The sequence below is a fragment of the Symsagittifera roscoffensis genome, chromosome 4 (assembly GCF_963678635.1).
Source record: "Symsagittifera roscoffensis chromosome 4, txSymRosc1.1, whole genome shotgun sequence".
NCBI classification, from domain to species: domain Eukaryota; kingdom Metazoa; phylum Xenacoelomorpha; order Acoela; family Convolutidae; genus Symsagittifera; species Symsagittifera roscoffensis.
This window is the reverse complement of record NC_087065.1, coordinates 18,015,222-18,040,138: the sequence shown is the minus strand read 5'-3', so window position 1 is coordinate 18,040,138 and position 24,917 is coordinate 18,015,222. Positions and strand designations below refer to the sequence as shown.

Genomic DNA, 24,917 nt, shown 5'->3' with positions numbered 1-24,917 from the left:
TGTTTTGTTTTTTCAGGTTTGTTTCTGCTTTGTTCTCGCCGCTATTTTTTTGAAAGCTCAGCGATTATTCGAATGTTCCAAAAGCCATTCCTAAAATTGCTAATTGGAGATAAAGATGGTTATTTTGCAATATTTGTTGTCAAAGTTAAGGTGAATTGTTTTAGTATTCAATTTGTCGAATCATCTGCATTCTTGTATCACAATGCGAATAATAATATCTGATAGCTGCACATTGGCATTTGAACAATGGGACTTGACTGTTAATTAGAAAACGCTGAGCTTATTTATTAGCTAAACGTTTTTTTTTTCATTTTCTTTTAATGCAAATAGCAAGTCTGATTTTTGATGTAATTATGGTCCTTTCTCTTCATTTTACCGGTGAAATCACAAGACATCACGCGATAACTTCTATCTGATTAAGTTTGCTGATTGAGCAATTTCCACAAATGTTTTCTGTGTTCCTAAATGCACAATGAATTATGTACTTTTCTTATTACTCTTGCTCGCTTGTGTACCTTTTCCGCCATCATGCAAACCTCCTGCTTCTAAAGCTCTTTTGCCTTGATAACGATCTTCACTTTCATGAAATGTCATATCTCAATGTCGAAATGCTTCCAGTATCTCGCCACATTTTACCTGTCCTTAGTTTGTGACCTCTATTTACTTTGATATTTTTGTTTAAAAATATTAAACTGTGTAAGATAACATTTTCAAAACTACTTTAATTTTGTTCGAATTTCTTTGATTAATACGGAAATGCAATACTCTATTTAAAACGTGAATGATTCAAAATATAATTTTCCTAATTCGTCCTCGCTGTTTTTTTGGTATAATTATTTTGAGCTAGAATGGACAACTAAAATTAAATTTACGCAAATAATTTGTCATCAGTCAACTAGGTTGTGAAATTTGGATAGTTGAATTCAATCGTAAATTCTAGGCAGCGAGAACGGTCGAAAGGTGTGTTTTTTATCATAATCAATTGATAAATTTTATTTAAAAATTTAAACCAATCCATTCGCTTTATTATTTTGCTGTTACTTTATTAATTAAAGAGTAAAATGATTTCCTCATTATTTTCAATCAAGGAAAGAACCGCGTTAGAAAGAAGTAGAATACAAAGGAAATTTATCAAGTCGGAAATTCGTAGCAGCTCTAGTTAACAGAACTTTTTAAGGCTGACATTGATAGTCGCAAAATTGTCAAAAAAAATTAAAAACATGAAAGCGGAATATTTTGTGGTGTTTTATGATGATTTATTGCTGATAAACCTATTCCATTGCTTGATGGTTGTTGGTGATATGTTTTTCAGTTAACAAATTATGACATCTCCTTCATTGCGGAACACCCAAACACATCTCTCAGTCGAATCGGTCGGTGACTTCTCACTGTCAATCAAGCGAATCGCAGACTTTGTTGAGAGCTCTTACGCTGAAAACTACAACTGTTCACTCTTTGACGAAGACTCAGTCTGGGGAGTGCTGCTAGCCGAATGCCATGTGCCGAATACTCTGAGTGCGCGAAAGGCGTGCTACGCGAGTTATGTGGCTCATTTGCAGCAGATGGTGTCGATTGCGGAGAGGTGTTACCCCTTTGTCCCTTCTAAGAAGCCAATTCAAGATGACATGGCGCATCCCATACCACGTTAGTTTGTTGTTGAAAATCAGTTTGAATTTGAACTGTAATGTAGAAGTTATTGTTATTGTGGCTCGAATGGCTCTTAATCGAATTTTCGTATTTTTTAACTGCATGGATCGTGATAATTTGCCGTCTCGTGTTTGTCCAGAAAAGTTTAAACTTTCATTTGGTGACGCTAAGTTTTATGTCGAGAACTTCTTACGACGCTTGTATTTCTTATCTGCAGGAAGAAGGATAAATCTTATTTGAGGCCTGGTGTTGTCTTATATATAGAAAGTAAGCCGCGAATCTAGGATTTTTTCATAGGAGGCTTTGGGGTGCTCTTTCAATAAGAAAAGATTTTTTTTTATTTTTGTTTTCGGTCAAATTGATTTTCCGAGATCTCCCAAAACACCGTGAACACCCTATTTTGCGAACATTCTCTGCACTGTAAGCAAATTTTTAAACAATTGCAGTAAATAGCGCTATTGGCCTGATCGGCTGTCAAGGAGACGAGTCACTAAGGGTGACCCTTCCTAAATCCGAACGAGTTGATAGGCACTAAAGTGTTTCCTAAGTGTTCCAAAATATGTCGTTTCTCTTGCCCATTCCAAATTTCTCAACATTGTGCGTGATATATTCTACAAATTTTCTACAAATTTTCAGACATTTCGGATCAAATCAACATCATTTTCTTCCTCAAAGGAGGTTTAGAGAGAGGGTGTTATCATGGTTCTTAGTTCGAATTTTTAGCTAGCAAGTATTAAGTGTTTTTCTTACACCGCTGAGTAATTTAAACCAAATGTAATAAAAAGGGTGCAAGATGTTTATTTGGTCTATTTTGGAATGTTTACTTTATTCTTGATAACTTTATTTTACTTTATTAACGGACCATATGGTTGAATGATGTTCCCTCAGGCTTGAGATTGGGTTATAAATGTATATAAAAGTTTTTTTTCTTGTAAGTCTGAAAACAATGACTATGATTATTATGTGTTATTGATAATTTTTTTTCTAGCCAAGTGTGGCTGCCGATACATTCCAGCTGGACTTGAGGACAAATGTAAACGAGTAGGAGGTCACACTCACTGTCCCACCTGCAGGTTAGTTGTGCCATACAGCATAGGCCACTGGCAGCACCACGTGATAGACATTTGCACCATTCCGAGGGAGGAACACATGCTGCTGAATCTGAGGCCGAACAGTGTTTTCGATGTGTCCTCAAGTGGAAGTGTCATTCCCAATTCAAACTCGAACACCACCACACAGCACAAGTTGTATGTTAGTAAATAGCTCCACGATATAATTTTGAACATTTGCTTTATACCAGTTCCACACCAAACATACTTGACCCAATAGACCAAATACACTTGAAACAAGTTTGTGACTACGTGTTTTCTTTTTTAAGTAGACTAAATAACGGAATGTTTTATGTAATAAAAATGATGTTAGAAAGCAGTAGGGGAATAAAATATGCGTTTAGATGAGTTATGCGTGTATATAAATTATACTGTCGTAGATGAAATGCTACAAAATGCCGCCGTCTTTGTATCTGAGAAAATGATTAAACGCTAAAGAATGCGTAATGATTATCAGTCTATTTGTTGCCGTAGGTGTGCTTTGCGTGTACGAAGTTGTTCCGTGACTCGAGTAGACTGAAGAGACACTTTATGTTGAACCACTCGATGGAGAGTAACATTGACTTCAAAGTGGCCCACCAGATAGATCCCATACGAGGTCTGTTTGCCGTCATCAATTACGGAGACTTCTCTGCACAGGTATGTTTTTGTCAAATTGAACAGTGGTATAATGGCGTCATTCATGAATTTTCCGTGATATTTTTCACCCGTTTCAATGATTTCAAGACAAAATCGAACAGAACAGACAAGTAGCTCAAAGTATTGCGATGATAGTATAGTTATCATTGCAAAAAGCAGATGAAAAAAGAAGAAACAAGATCACGAATGATACTAGATGAATTGTATGTATAATAAATGAACTTTTTCAAGCAAATTAACTTTTGGGGTTAGCAAGCCTTATCAAACGGGAACATAGAGTTTTTCCAGGTAAACATCTTGTCTAATAACTTGGCAGATTATCGAATTGTTTTCACAGGCAAACAATTTGTCTGAATCATCTGATAGCTTGGTCATGTTCGATTAAATTTTGGGTTGATGCTTTATGATTAGTTTGGAAAAAACTCCATGCTTAAGCTTTCCAGACCTGTTTTTTAATAACTGATGTTTTTCCTCTGGAAAAAATAATAGCAGTTGGACTAGCCTATGTCTGTTTACGTTGCCGGCTTACTTTCCACAGCACGGAATCTGTTTATCTGAATTAGTGGTCAATAAAACTAACATTTTTAAATGTATTAATGTAATGGTGCAGATAACGGTTCACAAAATATTTGCAGAATTTGTTTTTTTACGCTAGCGAGCAGATAGTGTTTTAGTATGAAACTTCTTCTTTTTTCTAACCTAACTCGCAAGTGTAAGTTTTCATAAAAAGTGTTCACTTGTGTGGCTTTTTGTTTTTGCTATAATCACGATCTGTAGCATTGGAAATTTCATAGCATCTGTTCTCGGCTTTATTTGTGGCTAGTGTTCGGTTTGAACTAAGCGTACGTGGCTAGTGCGTGAGATTCATAATTTCTAGGTCGTAGGGGCGAGTCCGAGACGTCGCCGAAGTTTTACTAATTCGAGGCTTGTTTTTACTTTCTCATTACGCTTTAAAGAGCTGCTTTTTGTCGTGTTTCGCTAGTGTTTGCGAAGCGCTGCTTCGCCTCTGTGTATAAATTTTGTTGAAGTTTTTTGTCTGTTCATTTTACTCTTACTTAAACGAAAGCATTGAATGGAGCATTCTTACTTAAACGAAAGCATTGAATGGACCATTGTCTTTACACAGGGGAGCTAGCCAGCATAATGTTATTTTCCGAATCCACCTTTTTTTTATCGAAACTCTCAAATAAAAGTGCTCATTTGACCTTCGTGAGAGACTATAGCCGATTTCCTGGTGGGTGATTAAATTTCGTCTTATAGCAAAGTTTCTTTGCAGTCTTTTTTACCTCTTCTTTCCTTCATTACTTGAAACATTTTTGGAACCACTTTTTGCATACGAAAAATTTCCGGCCGGCTTCAGAAAATTTCTGGATGCCATTCGATCCCACTGTCGTAATTTTTGTGTTTTTGACGTTATTAATTGTTTCAATTTGGGATTTGCAAAATTTGATATGCGAATGTGTTTCATGAATTTTTTGTTTATCGACATCCAGCTTTTAGGGAATAGTTTAGGCTATACTCGCTTTATTTTCCCTCTAGCCTGGTATCATACAATGTAATAGCCCACCCCCTCAGATTAAGTTTATTACCGTGGAGATGCTCAAGTTTGCTGAGGGGCTTAAATAGGAGAAAGGACTTTACTTTAAATTTCTTTTGGATTTCAACTTTTTTTGGGGGGGGGGGGGGGGGGGGAGGAGGGGAGGGGATCGTAAAGTAATATCATAGAAGTTTATAATATCACCTTTTATCTCAAATTCAAGTTGTTCTATTGATGACCTTATTGTTTTGGTGTCTGCTAACAATTTGCCCAAGACTAAAAGGCATTTATAACGGTGAGATTGTGAGAGCAAAGGTTTGATCTGAAAAGGAAAAACAAAGCCTGATTGCAAACAAAGTTTATCTGTCTGTTGGTATTTCTCCTTCTCAATGCTAATTCATTTTATTTCAAGCAAGTTGATTTTATGAAGACTCATAGTTCGATCGCATTAAAACGAAACTGCATAATTACACTTTAAAGTGCTGAAATTTATCCCCCGTAAAGCAATAAGGAGCTACTACTCATCGCCTGACAGGAGCTACCGCCTTGTGCGAATCGTCACCAAAATTGTGTAATTTGGTGCTTTTGGTCGCTTGTCGCTTCGACTAGTCGTAGCCTCACGTTTTTTGACAATGCATCCTGAAGCCTTATCCGAAGTTTAATTAATTATATTGAAGCAAACCTTTATTTAGTTACAAGAGCGCAGAACCCTTTTCCTGTAGCTCTTGCTCGAATTCTTTTTTTGAAAATATTTTTCCCCAGAAAGCATTTTGCATCGTGATATTTTCATGAAATTTCACATTGTAAGCAGAATGACAGATTTGTCTCATAATTTCACGCATTTAGCGATAATGGCATGTAAAACTTCAAATACCTCGAAACCCCCCCCCCCCCCACACCAAATTTTTATGTTTCTATTCTAGTTTTACATGCTGCCAGCGTCTTTTTAGGTTCTACTGTTCGAATCTTTCGGATGTGTTATTTTGAAGGATTTGGATTAGCTACAACTTGAAAGTCGCAACCTGAAATGATAATATGATCAGCTATCTTGCTAAATTTGTTCTAAAAATTGATGGGTGATTTTGAAATACAAATTTTCTAACCCTACTGTTTACAAACTGTTGTGATAAAAGGTTGCATAAACATGTCTATTTGATGGGTCTTTCGCGGAGGTTGGGCTGGGAAATGATCATTTGTCATGGGGTTTTAATGGAAACAAATGACTGCCTAAAAAGATCATAACCCGTGGTGCCTTGTTACAATTAATTAAAGCTTAAAATCATAATCTTGAAGCAATTTCACGTGTGGTAATTATTGTGGTTGTCTATGCTATAATTGTATATAGTGCTAAGAAGCGTTAGGGCACTACCCAGAGACCAAAATCACCATTTAGTGTCCCCTCTGTTCAATGATTTTGTAAATGTATAAAATTCTGATTTTTATATTTTTGAATTAGAAATAAATTTTCTTTCTTTCTTTCACATGCCATTATCGCTAATTGCATAAAATTATGAGGACAATCTGTCATTTTGCTCACAATGTGAGTTTTCATGAAAAGTATTCACAATGACAATGAAAAATAAAAATAGAAAATTTTGAGGGGGGCGAGGTATTTGAAGAGCCCTGCGAAAAGTCAGTGTGGCATCATTATTCGTTAGAGTTGCTTCAGCTGGGCGCAAATGATCACAATCCAGAAGTAAGGATGACAAAAATGTATGCTGACTTAATTAAGGGAAAAACAGTGGTTCGCCGTTAATTTTTTCTGCTGTGATAGTGTTAAACATAAAATTTTCAAAAACGCCAATTTTCCACAGTTGACAAATCAAATGTCTTGAAAAGTGAAATAGATCTTCATTTTCTGATCTTCGATTTGATGGAACTCGCTGTTTTAGGTATCCTACTTTATAAAGCAATACAACTGTGTCAAATGCTACCTCTGTACTTCGACCGAAAAGATGAAAAGCTGTCCTCATTTAATAGCAGTGCTTCAAAACGCATATCCAGTTGAAGAGTACACAGTATCTGAAACAGCATTGACTCAGCTGCCGATAGACATTGTCAACAGGTACCGAAACTTCGACGCAACAGCTACTAAACTCGCGGTGCCTGCTATCGTGGCATTAAAGACACCTCCGCATGTAGAGGCTTCGTTGTTCTCAATTATGGACGAGGAAAGTTTACTGAAGAGGTATACAGTTGTAGTTCTGGCGAGTAAGAGGTCAATCTGCAGTTGTGCGGCTAAGGCAAGAGTGAATTGCTGGCATCGGTTGCTGGTGAACTTGACCTTGAATGATTCAGACAAAGTGTCCAAGTGTTGCTTCAACTTGACAGAAATGAAAACTTTCCTCGACAACTGTGAGTTTACACGGAGCTATGCTTGAAGCTGTGCTCTGCAAATGAACAAAAAAAATACTACGGAACGCGTCTTGGACATATTGATTTTAAAGGATTTTGGAAAAACCTTGGTTGGAATCTAGAAACATTCAACCTTTTGTTACCTAAAAAATATGAGCATTTGCTAGAATTTGCTGTGGCGGCTCGTTGTCAATCGGGATCCTAGGCTAGATTGTTGCTTAGAAATCCCAGCCCAAAAGTTTGACAGAAGTTCATCACACCGTTTTTTTTTCAAGAGGGTATTTTTTTAAAACCGTATTTTTCATGATCATAAGATAAGAGAAAATAGCACCGATAATGTTCTAGGTAAATTAAGCGTGAGCAAGAGTACTATCATGTCATATATGGACAAGGGAGGCACTCCGGTGGCGGAACTGGCCCAACTAGTGATGAATAGAATGTACTATGAGATTGACATGTTGCAGACAGAAGTGCAGCTACTAAGAGAGGCCAGGATACAAGTTAGTGTTTGTTTTGTAAATCCTAATACGCGCTGTGTGCAAACCTAGAAACTGACGAAATGGTGTTTATACTTGCAAAAGCTAGTGTATTGTAATCGGGAACAAGTCTTATTTTCCCGTTTCGAGAAAAAACTTTCAAATCTGGAAGAAACTAGGTCATATAACATCATTGATGCGGCAACTTGGTTGATAAATTTTACTACAAAAATTTTGAAAATTATTTTGAAAAAAAAAATCTATTTTTTTTTGTGTCTCGTTCTTTTTAATTGTTTTTTCTAAGAATTGAACTTGCTTTCAGGGGGTGGATTTAGGGAGGGGGGGGGGGGGCGGACGCCCCCCCCCCCCCCTCAGGGATTCGACCCCCTGCCGACCCAAAGGGTCCCCCTTTGATACTTTTTCAGAAATCCATTTTTGGCCGACCGACCCTAAAATTTTTCTAAAGGCGCCTTTGGCGCCAATATATACTAACTTTGAGGGGGAGCGCGCGTAAAAAAAACGCGATTTTTTTGTCAAAATTTTTCAAAAAGTGCCCAAAAACGGCTTTTTTGACTGTTTTTTCAAAAGTTTGCCCGCGGCGCAGAAAATTTCGCCAAAATAGGGGCAAAACAGTGCTTTGGGAGAGCTCGAAAAATCAATTTGGTCGACCTAGAAAAAAAAAGGTCGTCAAAATTTTCGAATTTTTTTTGAAAATCCGCCCCCTCCCCTCGAGAAAATCCTAGATCCGCCCCTGCTTGCTTTAATGATGAACCTGAACGAATTGCAGGCTGCTTTCAACTCGGTCTAGAGGTAACGCGGTGGCCTTTGTACTCGGCGGTTTGAGTCCCAGTCGGCCATTGTTTTTTTTTCAGTATACATGAAATTGATTTTTTCTCCGTGAAAGATTTCGTCTGTCTGCTTATTTTTTGTCGGGTTAATTTCTGATCCAAACAATGATAACTCAGCTGTTTGAATAAAAATTAATGAGTAAACATTTTTTTATCAGAAGTTAAGCTGACAAAAGAGAAGGAGGTTTTCTGTTTTTCTGTTTCAAACAGCTTAATTTTTTTCTGATTCAAACATTGTTAAGTATCATTGACAGTGGTTCTGCTATTTAGTCAATTCACCCACTCGGATTTTCAAGACGTTTTGTAATTTTTGTTTAAAATTGGTTTCGGCTTTCGTTTAAGAGTAAAAAAGTCTTGCCAGTAATTTTTTTTTTTTATCAGACCAAGTTTGGTCTGCATGATGATATGGAATTTGATGACACTAAATTCAGTTCTTTCCCGGTGAGGACATTAATTTTAGAACTAACCGTTCTATAACTAAATTTAGAGTCATCAAATTCAGTGTCATCAGGGACAGGACTGAATAAGTTTCGTGAAATTCGGTCGTGAAAATTGAAAAAAGTCAGACCAATTTTTCTTGTTACTGAGAAAACTTTTTTCGAATGCCGAATCCAGCCTGGAAAATAATGTTACTAAGATCTCTCATTGAGATTGTCAAAATCGGGTGGAACAATCAGTCTTGTAGGAACATTTTTCTGGCACACGATACTTGCGATATAGGCAAATTGTTCCAATAAAATCTTCACCATCATTTTTCAGGCGTGATTCGGCATTCGAAAAAAGCTTTCTCAGTAACGACAAAAATTGGACTGACTCCTTTCAATTTGCAGACCGAATTTCACGAAATTTATCAAGTCTTGATGACATTGAGTTTGATAACATTAAATTTAGTTCTAATACGTTTTTTTTGGTATTTTAGCTATGGTTACAATAATCCCATTTTATAATTTTTGAACCTAATTCAATGCTTATGTTTGATTTTGATATTTTTAAGTTTTGTTGCTTTAATCATTGTGGTCGGTACGTTCTGTGCTTCTTGCGCAGCAACCGGTCATACTTGTTATGATTGGTACTTATATGAAGTTATGGGGAAATATTTGGGGTTTCAGCGTTTCGGCGAGTATACGCTTGATCACGAGAGATTCGAAGAAGACGTCAATAATCAGCTAGGAATGCAATCAATGACTACTGATCAAACAGCAACTGAGCTACCAGGTGCAATTCCAGAATCCAGAATTTCTTACTCCACAGATGCTGTTAAAGAAAACACAAAACCCGAGCAATTGATTCTCCTTGACAGCGATGCAGAAGCTGACCAACCTGCAAAGGTCAATGACCTAGAAGGAACCAAGATTACAGAAATTGATGGAAGTGAAGAAGCAAATGAGTTGCATCACAAATCAGACAATTTAAAAGTTCAAGAAAAAAACGCGGTTCAAATTTCTCATGCAAACAAGCAGAATAATTTTCTTTTGGAAACTGTCGAAGAATTTCCAGAGAATGTTTTAGAAGTCGTAGTTTCAGAGGCAAATCAAGAAGTTGTCTATCAAGAGGATATTAATTCCTTTCAAGGAAATGTTGACAGTGATGCCGTTAGCCAATCGGAATCAAATGCGTCAGACACGCCACTGAGACGATCAAAACGAACAGCAACTTTGTCTTCAGTAGAATCCGGAGACTCGCCAACATCTAAGAAGCACCTCGGCTCAAATGAATCCGAGTTACTTTAAACTTCTCTGCCCTCTCAAATAAAAAATAACTTAACAAAAAAAACTAATTAAAGTAAGATTTATTTATGAAGTTTTAGATTTTAGTGTTGATGATTGTTAAGTTTTGTACTTAATTGGTAAGTCTTTGTGTTTTTGAAAATTTCCCAGCTTGGAAACTCCGTTGTTTGCGCTAATTGATTTAAATTTTACTTGAAAAGTTTTCCGGCCAGTGAGAACTCAATTCAGTATTTCCGCGTAATTACTTAATAAACTACTCCGACATTTTGTCGCTTAGCATTATCTTCTTCAATTTTCTCGATGATTTAAGATACTAACCAAGTAAATTGATATTTTTTTGTCATTATTTGATAAAAATAATATGGTCGAGAGTGTATTTTTTTCACTCAAATTTATTAATTCTAAGACTTCTTACTGGGCATTTTTGGCCTCTCCCGCATGAAATGATCGTTGTTTCCAAGTTAAGGCTTTTTGTGCCTTTTTGGCCGTTGCTTTTTTTCTTGTTGGGGGCGGATGAAAAGGAAGTATCTGCAGCTGAAATGAGACTCATAAAATTAAGTTCAAAAATGTAGCATAAGAATGTCTTTTAATTTACCATTTCAATTTTTGGCAAAAACATCTGACCAATTTTAAATTATTGATCTCCAAACATCGGCCGAAATTGCATAACAGAATCCATCCAAGAACTAAAAATACCTCAAAAAGAATGCAATTTTTTGTTATTGCGATCCTGGCTTTTTTATTTAGCTGCTTCCTAATGTCGCAGCAACAAAACCTGGAAATATTAGCTCGAAAACACTACCAGCAATGTGATTGCTTAATTAGTACTGGAGAACCTTTCGAAAGGTCTCTAGAAATTGGTCTCGGGGACTGTTGGTCGAAATGCTTCACAAACAACAACTGTTATGCGTTTGAGTTCAGTGATCATTCTAAAGCATGCAAATTGTTCGAAGCAATGGGTGTGGGCTACAACCCGTCTTCGGTTCAAAATGAAAATTGTATTAAATATCCACAAATAGGATTCTTTCAGTTCTATATAATTAAACGAAAGGAAAATGGACAAACTTTTGACTGCGAGGTCCTAAAGACGAATAACCCGCTGGCCAACGATAGCTACTATGAGATAAAAGTTAGAGGAATTCCCGTCACCGCATTTTGTCTCATGACCGATTCGCCCGCCAAAACTTACATCGATGTTGAAGGAGTTTCAGTTTGGGGAGGATCAATGTATTTAAGTAAGCACCCAGTTTTCAAGATCACCCGCACATGGACCCGAGTGCAAATTCGAGTAACAGAATGCATGGCGCTCGTTATTTGCGACGACCAGACGTTTTCCGAAATGCAGCCATATTATGACGGTGAAACGAGCCCAAGTTTCATCGTCTCGCAAAATTTTGGGCACGGCGGGAATTGCGCTTTAGATTCGGGGGAGTTCGAAGTAGATCTGACGCTAACTCCCTTCTTCATTCCGAATGGGACATATTTTATTCCGATTTCTGTTTAAAAGTTACCAGGTGATCTCCTAAGATACGATCAATTCTGATTAAAAGCAGTCAAATTTAATTGTACAACTCTTTTGAACTTCTAAATTTGCGAAAAAGGGTAATTTAATTGCTGAATACTGCTTTTTATAGGGAGGAGAACAAGGTACCTCAATGAAACTTTTTCGCTTTCAGGCATAATTAGAACTCAGAAAAATTAAAACGTCTTAACTCGAGAAAAATGGTCAGATTTTTTATTAAGACTTAACTACCGGTATGTTTCGATGGGAACACTATTTTTTGCAGTAGAGGGTACTAACATCTACAAAGATTTTAATTGGTTAAATTCTGTTTTAAATACTCAGTAGAAAATAGAAGTAGCCTGGAAATCGGAAATACGGAGATGTAATTTGGCCCAGGTATCGATTTTGGAGCGAAAGGATGGGACGCATACGAGAACTTCTTGCAGATCGGGACTGGGCGGCAAAGTGTAAGCTGGAGCGGATTTGGACACTGTTTGTACTCCATAATCTTCAATGTGAAAGGGGGTGTCCTTCTTCCATTAAGACTGCCTTTACTACTCACTACTCGATGAGAAATACAGTTCATGGTTTTTGATAACTATTTCTCTCCTATGGTACCTAAAATAGAGTTGCCTTCCCTCCTATAAAGAACTAATTCAACGGTAAACAGTCTTTAAATTTTGTATATTTTAGCGCGTTTCCCCATTTTGCAATCGGATGGAAATAGTTAGCATGATCTCAGTTCATAAATTCAATCATTAACCCGTTCAAACTGGTTGGCTGACTAAAAAACTCCAATTTTTGGAAATAATTTGGAAAATGTATATACACAACGTATTGATTGATAAATGTTCCCCATATATAGACCATTTCAAAGCTGTTTTATCATTCTCAAGGGTGACTTAAAAGCATGTTTTCAATAAAATTATTGGACTAATTAAATTAACAAATTTTGAATTTTGAGCATTTCATTCAATTTTAATTTCATTGCACACAAATTTTTACTTAGTTGTATTCACTAAATAAAACACATGTGTTCAGAAAGTTTCCTTGTCATAGTAAGAGTAATGAAGGTAGTGAAGACCCTTATATAGATCTTGCTGATTTTTTTTGTTCAGGAAAAAGTCTTAAAATACTGATGCACTAAGGTATATAAGAACTTTTTGAGTTCAACTGAAATTCATCTGCTGAGAATCACGTAAATAGCACTCTCCAAACACGAACGTGGAAATGGAGCAAGAATTCTTGAACGATTTCTAGCTTCGAAACGAGTTTAATTTTTAGATTTCCAGCTGAAATAAACCTTCATCTGTTGATCCAGTTTTCTCTTGTTGGGTAAATGTAATCAAAACAGTCCCAATTATAAACCGTTCTAGAAATTCAAAGAAGTTAAAGGGCATCTATTTTTTTCTTTGAAATTTAAAAATTGAGATTTTATTTGAAATTTAAAAATTGAGATTTTTTCCACAGTGTTTTTTTTTATTTTTACTCTTCTGCGTTCATTACTCTTTTCCATTATTCGATTGGCTTGAGGCTCCAAATTTCCAGGTCGCAAGTTGGAATCCGACTCAGCAAAATTTTTACTAATTTCTACTTTTCTGGTTTCACTTTATCGTGTTTGCGAGGCAGCGGGGGCCCATGTGTTGAAACAAAAGTGCAATCTTTTTCCTATAAAAATCAAGCAAATCGAATTAAAAGTTAGAAACAACGTGTTATGGTGATTGTTTTCAAATGTGTGTTTTGTCCGCTTTTTTCTCTAGTGTTTCGTACCAGATAAGGAGCAGTTTGTATTGCATCTCGGAATGTGTTCACTTCTTGAAACTATGTGTCTCGATTTGTTCACAAAGTTTTGCGATACAATATAAAGCTGTTGCTTATCTACTGAATCTATTATTCCAAATATTCAAAAGACCCAAAATAAAAATCTCGTAATTCCCAAGTATTTTCTTCTTGATTTCTGATTGGTTGAAATTTAAGCCAACGATTGATTTTTTCATAATCTGTTTTTGGCTCCAATTAACTGTTTTCAGGAGTGTGTAAAATAACGAGATTGATTGGTCAAATTTTCGAACAGCCAGCTGTTGAAAACTTTTAAACTTTTGAATCTAAGCAGGGAAAGAAAATGATCAAAAATTTAATCTATGAATGTGATTAACCGCAAAGGAAAGCATAAAGTGGAAAAATTAATAAATACTATAGACGTATGGCAAATATTTTTCAAAACTCCATCAACAAAAAGGAAAATTTCAGCCACACATATGTCAATAGGCGGTCTGCATGCTTTACCTAATGGTGTCAGAAAACTCGCAAAAATAAGGTGTTAATTGATCCGATATCTTTCACTTTCATTTTAAAGCAGCTTATAAAATTCAAAAATTGATTGAATTCAACCTCAGCTTTCGAGACAAAGAATTATGATTTCTAGCTTACGTTAGAGGGGAGAAGCAAAATCATGGAACATGAAATGCAATTGATACTCACTTCGCAGCTGATGAAAAATGACAAATTGAGCTCATTCAAACCAAACAAAATGAGTTTAGGTCGTATTACTGCAGATATTGCTGTAACAAATGAGAAAATTTGAGCTCATTTTAAAGGCAGACTTTGGGAATTTTTCGAAAAGTAACAGCCAAATTCCGAAAAAAAATATCTGATCCTTGGGTGCCAGGAAAGATCGTATTATCAACAACGATTATGATAGTGCTTAGGATGAGGATGATGATGGTGCTATAACGCACAAAAACTAAAAAAGTCTTGCAAAATCGGGATTTTTTTTTGAAACAAGTAAACGAGCTATTTTGAGTCAAAATTCATAACAGACTACTGCTTCTAGTATACTCATTCTCAATTAATCGTTCAGCAAGACCACTTTTAACACCGGGCATTCGCTTAACCACTCGGTGGTTTCAATTTTGGCAAATTTTATCTTTTAAAATCAAGTTTTTTAAATGACTCTTTACAACAGTCAAAATGCATAATATCTCCTCAATCCCTGCAACCCATTTGATTTTGAAAATTAGATGCAGTCTTTTGGTTTCGAAAATTAGATTTAGCTTTTCAAAAGTAGCTTGGATTCAATATTGCTCAGAAAACCAACACTTATTGTTCTCTCTAAAGTGTCTGTTTTTCCATTCGATTTAGACTTCCACAATAAATGGCAGGGGTTAGCATGTGGTTATACATTAGTTAGTACTAAGTTTTGTTTTGGTTATTAAAAATTCATCAACAGAACTCCGAAATTGAGAAAAACTGGTCTGAAATTATTTGAAGCTTTCGACAAATGTTAAAAAATGATCAGAGGTTGACCTAAAAATTTAGTCTAATACAGTTTTAAGGTTATTTTAAAGTATATAACTGCTCGTTGTTGCATTTTTCTCACTAATTTTATCTTTATTCTTGTAAAAAATTTGAACAGAAGAAAAATTTTTAAAATTGCGAAGACGTTTTAAAAGGTATTTCAGTTTTCTTTTGCCATGAAAGCAGAAAAGGTTTTGCTATTGGGTACTGGATTTTTTCCCGTAATTAATTTTGTTCACAGGAATCATCTCCTGGGATGATTCATCTCCTGGTCCCCTGTTGGAACTACTCCAACAAATTTTTTGAGCATAATAGCATTTTAAATATTGGTCCAATTAGATTTTCGCTATGAAAGTTGCCTTAAAAAATTTTTTTAAACTTTTTTTCGGCCTAATAGGTTTCGATGTTTTAGTTTCAAGTCTTTACATTTCAGAATCTTTCTAGTTTAAAATCGTTGAAGTTTTGTTGTCTCGAATGGTTTCCGCGCAGGTTTTTTTGACTTTGGAACCAACTGAAATAAGGCTCTAAGTCAATGAGAGCGATTATACTGGGGTCTCAATCTTTTGCGTGCTTTTCTTTTTTCTGAAATATTTTTGGCCGAACTGTCTGTACCCGATAAGAAAACTAGTTTGCCACTATTCGGTGTCAGGGTAAATTGTTCCATCTAATAAGAGCCCCAGACGAAAAACTTTATGCCAAAAAATCCCGTGCCTCAAAATAGCTCTCCTCTGAATCTTGTATCAATTACAAGATACAGCAAATGAACATCAAATACATTATAAATTGACACGCTCTGAATACCACTGATGACGTAAAATACTTTTACACAAATAGTGTTGGAGCTAAACTAGACCCTAAACTAGATTCACACTAAGTTAAATTCGTACGATTAGCTTATCTTTCTAATCGCTCTTAGCTATAAAAAATCAACTCAACTTATTGATCAAAAAAATTCTGGTTAACCAAATGACTAGCCGCTGGCCTTATAATGACAAAAAGACTGCTCGCATCAATTTCCGACTGCCTTTTAAGGTTTATGCAGCTGTACAACATGAAAAAGTTCATTGCACTAAAATAAAATGAAATTTTTTTAAATTGAGAATTTTTGTGAAAATCATCTCACACGCCATATAAAAAACAAAGTGATAGCTTTCGCTCCTACTATTAGCAAATCAATTATTGCAAATAAGCTTCCTTCAACCAATTTGAAACGATTTGCAAGACTGATTAAATCTCCGCTTACGCGTTAATAGCGCGAAATATATTGCGCATTAATTGTCCCAAAATGGCCAAATGATCACAGGTGATTTTCTTTTTAAATTTAAAATTAGGTCAACAATGCAAGTTTTTTATAGGTCATTAATTTAAGTGGAGGATCAAAAAGGACTTAAATTTAACCGAATTAAAAGTTCGAGTTATAATTCGACCGATTCGACAAAAATGGCTATGACTCGGCGCAAACGGCGGAAACTGGCTATGACTCGGCGCTTCGACTGACTCGGCGCAAACTGGCTATGTTTCACCGCTGCGAGCAAAAAAAAACGTGATTGACGGTGTTCGACGCAAGAGTGCTATGTTTCGACCGACTCGAGCTAAATTGGGTGTGTTTCGACCGACTCGAGTCAATCAAAAAAGTTATCGACACAAGCGGGCTATACTTTGACCGACTCGACCCAAACTGGCTAATTTTCTACCAACTCGACCAATTGAAAAATATGTTCGTCCGTGTTTGGCACAAGCGTGCTATGTTTTGACCGCTTGGACCCAAACTGGCTATGTTTTGTACAAATATTTTGCATTCTGTGTAATTTATGCAATTCAAAACTTAATAAACCCTGATATTTTCATCAACTATTATAATAAGTTGAATATTTGTGTTCTGACATATTCTAAACATCATCTTTTTGATCAATTAGGGTTTTCAGTTTGGATGAAAAAAAATTGTTAAAAAATTATTAAAAATTTTAAAAAGTTTTCAAAATTTTTGGAACTTTTAAGGTTTGCTTACAAAATGGCGGTAAAAATTAAGAAAAAATTTTTTTTTATTTGAGTACAACTAAATTTTCACGGCTTAAATTAAGCTTAAAAAAGCTATTTTAAGCCTACACGCTCACATCACATTAGTTCGAAATTAGACTGAAAATCAAAAACTTCAAACCGGTGTTTCTCGACATTGTGCAAAAATTTTTACATTTCCTTCGAATCACAATTGAAAGGGCTTTAATTTGATATATCACTCGGCTCATTCTGATAATTAGTTGTGCTATCTGATTTTGCGTGGAAAACAAAAAGAAAAACCGAAAACGAAATTCCTCCCCATTTTTCAAATGGTCGAAACAATTACTTTTTTTGGCTTCTCGGACTTTTGTCTATCGCTTCTCGGACTTTTGTCTAAGATCATGTGGAGCCCACTTCTTGACTTGACTATGTTTAGACCAGGCTTTGTGTTCGACTATAATTCGACGACAAAATGTTTTCGAATTTTTGTTTGATCACAGTTTTTGCTCGAGTTTTTTTTTCGAACTTGTTCTCCACTATGTTTTGAGTTTATGTTCGCCCGAAAAAGCTGATTTTGAACATAGATTTATGGTGGAACAACATCATTGTGTTCAACCGATTTCAGGTCCGCCTCAAATCAGGTGCGACCAAAGCCACGAACTCATGAACCCAGGACAGTAAGAGGTTTCAACAAAATATTGTCCCAAAAATAAATAGAGCAGTGAAACAACTAATTTCTCTGAATATCCACCAGAAAATAGCGATCTAATTACCACTATTTTCCTCTACGGTATCATCTACTAAAGAATCTCCTCCTCTAAAGCAAACTTTTATTTAGTAAACTCAACTATCAAACCGGTACAAAATATTGATGTGATCACGTTTATAACTCAAACAGATGCGTTTATCTAGAACTACGGTGTTTCCACTAGAATTCTTGCAAATACAAGTGTAACACTCCCATGTTTTTTTTTGCGGTAAGTTTTTGTATTTCAGTAAGATTTTATTTTTTGTGTGTGGACACCAGTGGTCGCCTCAACTCAATGCAGGGAAAGTTCACAATTTTGCGAGTAAAACCACGGTTTTTCTGACTGACTGTAAGCCCGTGCCATTGTTTTTGTTGCCACATTGACTATTCGGAAAAAATCTCCGCAATTTCTTCCACGACTAATAGGATGTTCTTCCACAAATCTTCAATAGTCGCTGATATTGGATTGGCCGGACAGTTCAAAAGATGCTGGCAGTCTTCAATGCTGGTGTTGTACTTGCTGCAGAGCTCTGTTTCAATGTTCGGCTGTAGTCTGTGTCTGGTCTTGGCTAGTTTCCAGGAGAAACCTGATCTTAGTTGACACAGTAATCTTCTGTTGTAACGGCTGAGTGTTTTTTCGTTTTTTCGAAATCACAGCTGTGGATGTTTTCAAAACTGCATGTTGTGTTGCCTATTGGCCCTCTCTTCTGTGACTGCGTGCTTGTGGAGGTGTTTCAGTGTCTGTTCAAGATCATCGTTGAGAAATCTGGTGACTGTTTCGCTTGGACTGGCATGTAGTGTCGTCTTCTTGTCTCTGCATGTGCTCTATGGTTCAAAGGTCCAAAGCTGGTTGCAGGGGTGATTTTCTTGTGTTGCTTGGGCTAGGAACTGGTTTTTGAGAAGGTGATGACAACTGGCTATTTTGAGCATCTTGGTTTTGTTATGCAGGTGGTCATCTGAGGAGAGGCAAAGGGCTCCTGTGGCTGCTCTTAAGGCAGTTTTCTGTGTCTTTTGGAGTTTCTGTTGGCTTAACTTTCTGATGATTGGCGGCCAGGCAGGCGAGGCATTACCCATGTAAGATCTACCGATGTCACGGTAAGAACCCGGGCTGATGTCCAGAAAAAAAACGCTTGTCATACAATTTCATATATGGCGACTATGGAAAAAATGCTTATCATATAATTTTCATACAAAAATTAAAAGCTGTATTAAGCGTTTTTGGAGAAATAATACTGTTCTATTTCCATCTTTTGATTCTTTCTGCTCAATAAAAAAATGATTTTCATTTTGGTCAAAAAAAATTCTCATCATAATGTTTTCATATCTGAAAATTGTACGATAAGCATTTTGCTGTAGAAAAAAATGAAATCTTCAAAATTAATTTAACGATGTTACTGGATGAATTTACATAAGTTTGAAAAACAATTTTATTGAAAGAAGGCATTTTGACTCTCAAAAACATGTGTTTAATTTGGTTCAAAAAAAACTTCTCAAATATATTTCATTTATGAAAATTGTATGATATGCATTTTTTCATACGCAAAAACACAAATTTGAGGTTAAAAATTTTTAATCCTTTTTTGGTTGCAAACTTGTTTTTGTGCTCAAATATGAATTTTTGCGAAAAAAAGTTTTTGCATGCAGAATTTGACTTTTTGTGTTCATAACGTAGTCCAGGATGAGTTTTTTACCCCAAAAATTCCAAAAATCACAAAAAAGTGCTGTTTTTTGTAAACATGATTATTATTTTTATTTCTATTGCTAAGATAAAAACAAATTTGTAGAAAAAAAACAGGCCTTTTTTTCTCAACTACCAAAACTTTCAAACCAAAAATTATCAAGCATTTTTTTGCATAATATGAAACAGATCAATAAGCCCTGGTAATCTGAAGCGTTTCCATATCTTGGCCCGAGTCAAGGCCAGAAAGCGGGCCGAATGCGTTATTTCTGGCTGCTAAATTCTTGCAGACGTTGGCTGTGTGTTGTCCGAAGGCCCGCATGGTGTCATATGCCACTCCTAATAGTTTCGGAGTTCTTTTGAATTTCAGCTAAGAGTAAACGATCATGTCGTCGGCGTAGGTCTTCAGGCAACTTGGGTTTTCGGTGACAGGCGTCTTTCTTATGATGGAATTGAACAAGCATGGGGAGATGCAGATCCTTGCGGCACTCCTGTGTGGACAATCTTGGCATTAGGGGTCGCGTCTCTGTCTGAACAAGGTGCGAGCCATTCTATTCCGGAGGTAGACTGCGAGCCAACGAGTCACAGCCGGTTTGAGTCTGGACTGGACTAAGTGCCCTAAAAGCTTGTTGTTGTTCACGCGGTCTAAAGCTTGACTGAAGTCTACCGCTGCCAGAACAGTCCTGTCGGGCGGTCTCTTCCTGTTGAAATGTCATGGGTGAGATGGCAGTGGGAGGTGATTGTTGAGTGCTTAGCACGGAAGACGCGCTGTTGGTCGGCTAGAGGAAGCGCGGAGAGGTCTTTCTTGAGGAGCTTCTCTAAGACTTCAGTAACTGGAGAAATAAGGGAGACATGTCTGTAGCTCTTGCTCTCGTTCGGGAATTTTCCTGGTTTGAGAAGCGGTGTGATTTTCGAGGCTTTTCCAGCTGTGGTTTCTCTATGACTTTAATAATTAAAGAAATAAAGAAGACCGGTCTGTAGCTCTTGCTCTCGTTCAGGGTTTTTCCTGGTTTTAGAAGCGCTTTGATTTTCTAGGCTTTCCAAACCGGTTGGTGGCGAAAGAAAGGTTGATGATGGCAGTGAGGCGGCAGAGTACTGCTGGACTTTGCATCCACTACCTGAAGAACCTAAGTCCAGCAGCCCTCTGCCGCCTCACTGCCATCATCAACCTTTCTTTCGCCACCAGCCGGTTTGAAAAGCCTAGAAAATCATACCGCTTCTCAAATCAGGAAAAACGCTGAACGAGAGCACGAGCTACAGACCTGTCTCCCTTATTTCTCCAGTTACTGATTTCAATAGGTCTGAAAGCTTTGGAATTGCTGCTAGACTTGGTGGTTTTCCTGTCTTGATTCTCAGAAAACTGCAGGCTATCATGCTCGAGCTTTTGAAGTTTTTTTTGTTAAGAATTCTGGTACCTTTGTCAGACATGTGTTGCACTATTGTCGTGTACTATTTGTTGAACTCGGTTGCTAGTGCTGTTGACTTGTTGTAAGCCCGGTGGTCGTCAGCGAGAATGATATTTCTTTTTTTCTATGAATGATTCGATAATAGGTGACAAGTTTTTTTGTGTTTCATCGGTCCACAATTGCTTTTCATCCAGTCACCTGCAAGTAACTGCTGCCAACTTTTCGAGAAGCCTAAGCTGGGTTGCTGGGGACTCGTCCACGACGGTGTTTAGTTTTGTATGAAATGCAACTTCCGTTGATTATAACGATAATTTGTGCCCGCTAAGCTTAATGGGTTTTTAAGTAAGAACCGGGAACAAACTTCCCGCAAGGAGGCAAATGCATTGAGAATAGATGACTCAGATAATCCAGTTTGGAGTTTTACTTGCTTGTTTAGCGTCTGGATGCTCCTTATCTAACAAATAAATGATTAAAGTTCTTGAAGTGTTTTAAATTAGAACATGTGCTTACTAAAACCAGAAGCTATTCTTATACAATTGAATAAAAAAATTAAAAAGTGTTATAATTTTTACAAAATTTGCGTTACATTTCTAGATTTAAAAAAATTTTCAATGTTATTAATCCCAACAAAATTGGGTTACATGGGAGTTGATAAAAATTGAAAAGATGATAACTAAAAACTATAATACTTCCTGAGGGCTTCTGCAGGACTCAGAGTTGAATCTACTTTCTTTACTTAAAATTTTTGAGTGAAACGCTTTCGAAGTTTCACAAAATTTTTGAGTGAAACGCTTTCGAAGTTTCTACAGCGGTTGAGTTGAAGTAAAACAAATTGAGAAAAAAAAACAAACAAAAAATACTGTTTCAATTTTTTTTTCAGATTTTCCGCAAGACAAAGTAAAAATTGACGAATACCCTAAACTCAAACCCGTTATAAAAAAACTTTTAGGTCTTTAAACTTAGCACTTTGATTGAACTTTGCAAAGCACGTGGAAACAAATTGTAACAAATGTTTTCGAAAACAAAACTTTTCAAAGACAAGTCACAGATTGTTACCCTATTTCTCATGTCTGAAACATTTAATTGTGTGCGGTGTAATTTTTTAAAGGTTGCTTTTCTGAACATGGTCTGAAACACAATTTTTTTCTGCAAAAATGATTTTTGTGTGTAACTTACAGAGGCAAGCGTAAGGAAAAGAACGAAAAAATACAGGCTCTTAAAGTGGAAAAAAAAACAGCATTAAACCTCGATTTAGATTAACTATTTCAAAGTGTCGGACTCAAATCTGTCCTCGAATCTGCACCACGTCTTCGAATCTACACCACGAGCCGTTGAACTTAAGTCGACACTAGCCATCAATAAAGTAGAGACCAGATGCTACGAAATTTTTAATGCTACAGGTCCTGATAATATCAAAATTGCCATCGGATGAGCATTTTTTTCCAGTTATGTTCATATCATTGCACTACGCTCACCAGCTTGTTCGTTTCAACCATCAAAAATTTACAATTTTTTCAGCCTAATGCTAACGATTGTTGGAATTTACTGCAGAGCTCCATTTTTCAAAATCATTCACTAATACTCGTAACTAAGAAATGAGTTGTCAGTTTGTAAAGCGGTTAACACTTTCCAAATTTTAGGGCTTTTACGTTTGGGTCATTTTTTCGCTTTTTCTTAGAAAACGCTGCATCAGAAAAACTGAATAACTATATCAAAGGCTTGGGTGTCATTTTTGAAAATTTCGTATTTTAATATTTGAGTCTAATTTGAAGTGAAAGTTATGAAACTCAAAAAATAGATCCGTTAAACTACTAAGCATTCAGTCGAAAATTGTGTTTTTTAATCAATTTCTGAGAATTAATTACAATACCTAGTAGAAGTGTCTGCATTTACTCGAATGAAAGTAAATACAAAGCTGTGCGACTTAGTTTCCGCAAGTGTGAACTCGTAGCTTAACACCAGCGTTTGCATGTACAAGGATACCAGCCTTGTTAAAATTAATTTTTTCATAATAATGATTTCGCATGACTGATGAAAAAATTTAAAAATTTTCCATAAAAAACGCAGAACAAATTATCATCATTAGAGAAAATTAAAGAAGGAAATTAGTAAGCTCCACTAAGAATAGGCGAATGATTCCAATCACTTATTTTCGACAAATTGTACTAACCTACATAGTGAATTCCAGCATCACAAGCACATCAAAGGTATCAAGATCCCTGTTTCCGTATGTTCAACTACCCCGTTACTGATTTGAAATTACATTCAAATATTTTATGCAGAACAAAACCATATCTGGCGTAGATGAAATCTAAAATAAAACTGGTAACGGCTGCCGTTCCGAAATGGTACCGACTTTGAGAAAGCTTACCCGGGTTGCCCACCAATGCGCAACCATGCACATCCATGCATGATTTGCATGGAAAATGACTAATCATACGTAGCACATACGTTGGTTTCGAAAACCCTCAAAATAGCTTTTTAATGGAGTAGAATAGTAATAAAACGGTTTCTCATTGATATGCAAGCTGTTGGTAAAATATCAAAACTTTTCACCATGCAAATCATACGTCGCAACATATATGGTGCTACGTATGGAAGAGATTTTTCACCATATTTTTGTTTCTCCAGAAAACCGTAAAATAGAGGTTAAATGACAACAATGACTGAGAAAAAGTATCTGTAGTACAAAATACACTTTTATTAGATTTTAAAATTTTCTACTATGCAAACCATACGTCGCACCATAAATGGCGCTATTTATGGAAACGATGTTTCCTTACAAAAATAACTTTAATAGAGCAGGCAACAGCACAACCAAAATTGACGAAAATTTTGTGAATTTCGAGGTTTATTTACGGACATTTCCTTTAAAACATGATTCCTTTAAAACAAGAGAGACCGAAGTTTGGTTTTTTGATTAATGGAGCATATCTATTCTTACTTACCAGCTAGAGCAAAGTTTCTGGAGGAGCTATATACAACAGAGAGCATACAAGGATCTCGCTCAAAAATAAATTGCTTCATTTACCTAAAACAGTTCGGTTTCCGTAAAAAAGCACAGTAAGGTTGAAGCAAATAGATAAAAGCAAAGTTAATCAGAATTCTGTTTTTTTTTTATTTGAAACAGGCGTTCGACAACCTGGGCAATTTTTCTGGTGTGAAAGTAACTTGGAGCATCGTATGCAAACCGTTAAAATAAAACATTCACAACTTTTCTCAAAAAATTTTTTCACACTAAGGTGACTGGATTAAATTTTCTCTTGAAAATATAATCAAGATCTCTTCGCAAGCACGAAATGGTTAGATTTATCTAAATTAAAGCTCAATTGAAATAATAATTTTGGAATGAGCTTAACAAAAAATATTGCTTCCAGTTTTGATCTGTTTATGAGTAATTCAACTCTGAAGTACGCGTCGTCACGAATATATCTTGGCGTTACTTAAGTTGTCAAAGCTCTTGCGTCTGTCATAGTATCTAAATTTAGTTCATGTATCGATTCCAGTTCCATTTCTAGTTGTGCTATTTAATTCATTTATCTGTCTGGCGCTAACTAGTATTTAAACTTCGGAGTTTGTCTGTCACCTTCGGTTGACCGCCAATTTATTGTCTCCGACTAACTTTCTAACACACGGTTACTTATCTCAATGGATTAATTCAAACTATCGAAATCGTATTTTCACATGGCGCAGTCAACAGGCCAAAGTGGGGGGAAAACCCACGGGATTACATCGTTTGGCCCTCGACGTTCGCAGAGCCACCAATGCTATGGGAGTTTTGGTTTAATCGTTTTCAATGGGGAATGGTGGCCAAACATAGCCTAAATCCGAAGAACTTCTGATATGGCAGTACGTTAACCGCAGCGCAGGTTACGGCACTACCGGAGGAGGTAGACGGAAAAGATCGCCTGGCGTCGGAGTAAACGCTTATCTCGAACTTGTATTTGT

At 36.3% G+C, this 24,917-nt stretch overlaps 1 protein-coding gene across 1 annotated transcript; it reads left to right on the top strand.

The window, feature by feature from the left end:
• The first annotated feature begins 1,290 nt into the window (after positions 1-1,290).
• On the top strand, positions 1,291-10,573 carry LOC134843930 (uncharacterized). The gene is made up of 6 exons (XM_063860282.1): positions 1,291-1,644; positions 2,636-2,898; positions 3,231-3,395; positions 6,825-7,287; positions 7,633-7,787; positions 9,721-10,573. The coding sequence occupies exons 1-6, from the start codon at positions 1,323-1,325 to the stop codon at positions 10,339-10,341; spliced, it is 1,989 nt and encodes a 662-aa protein (XP_063716352.1). The 5' UTR covers positions 1,291-1,322; the 3' UTR covers positions 10,342-10,573.
• The last annotated feature ends 14,344 nt before the right edge of the window (positions 10,574-24,917 follow it).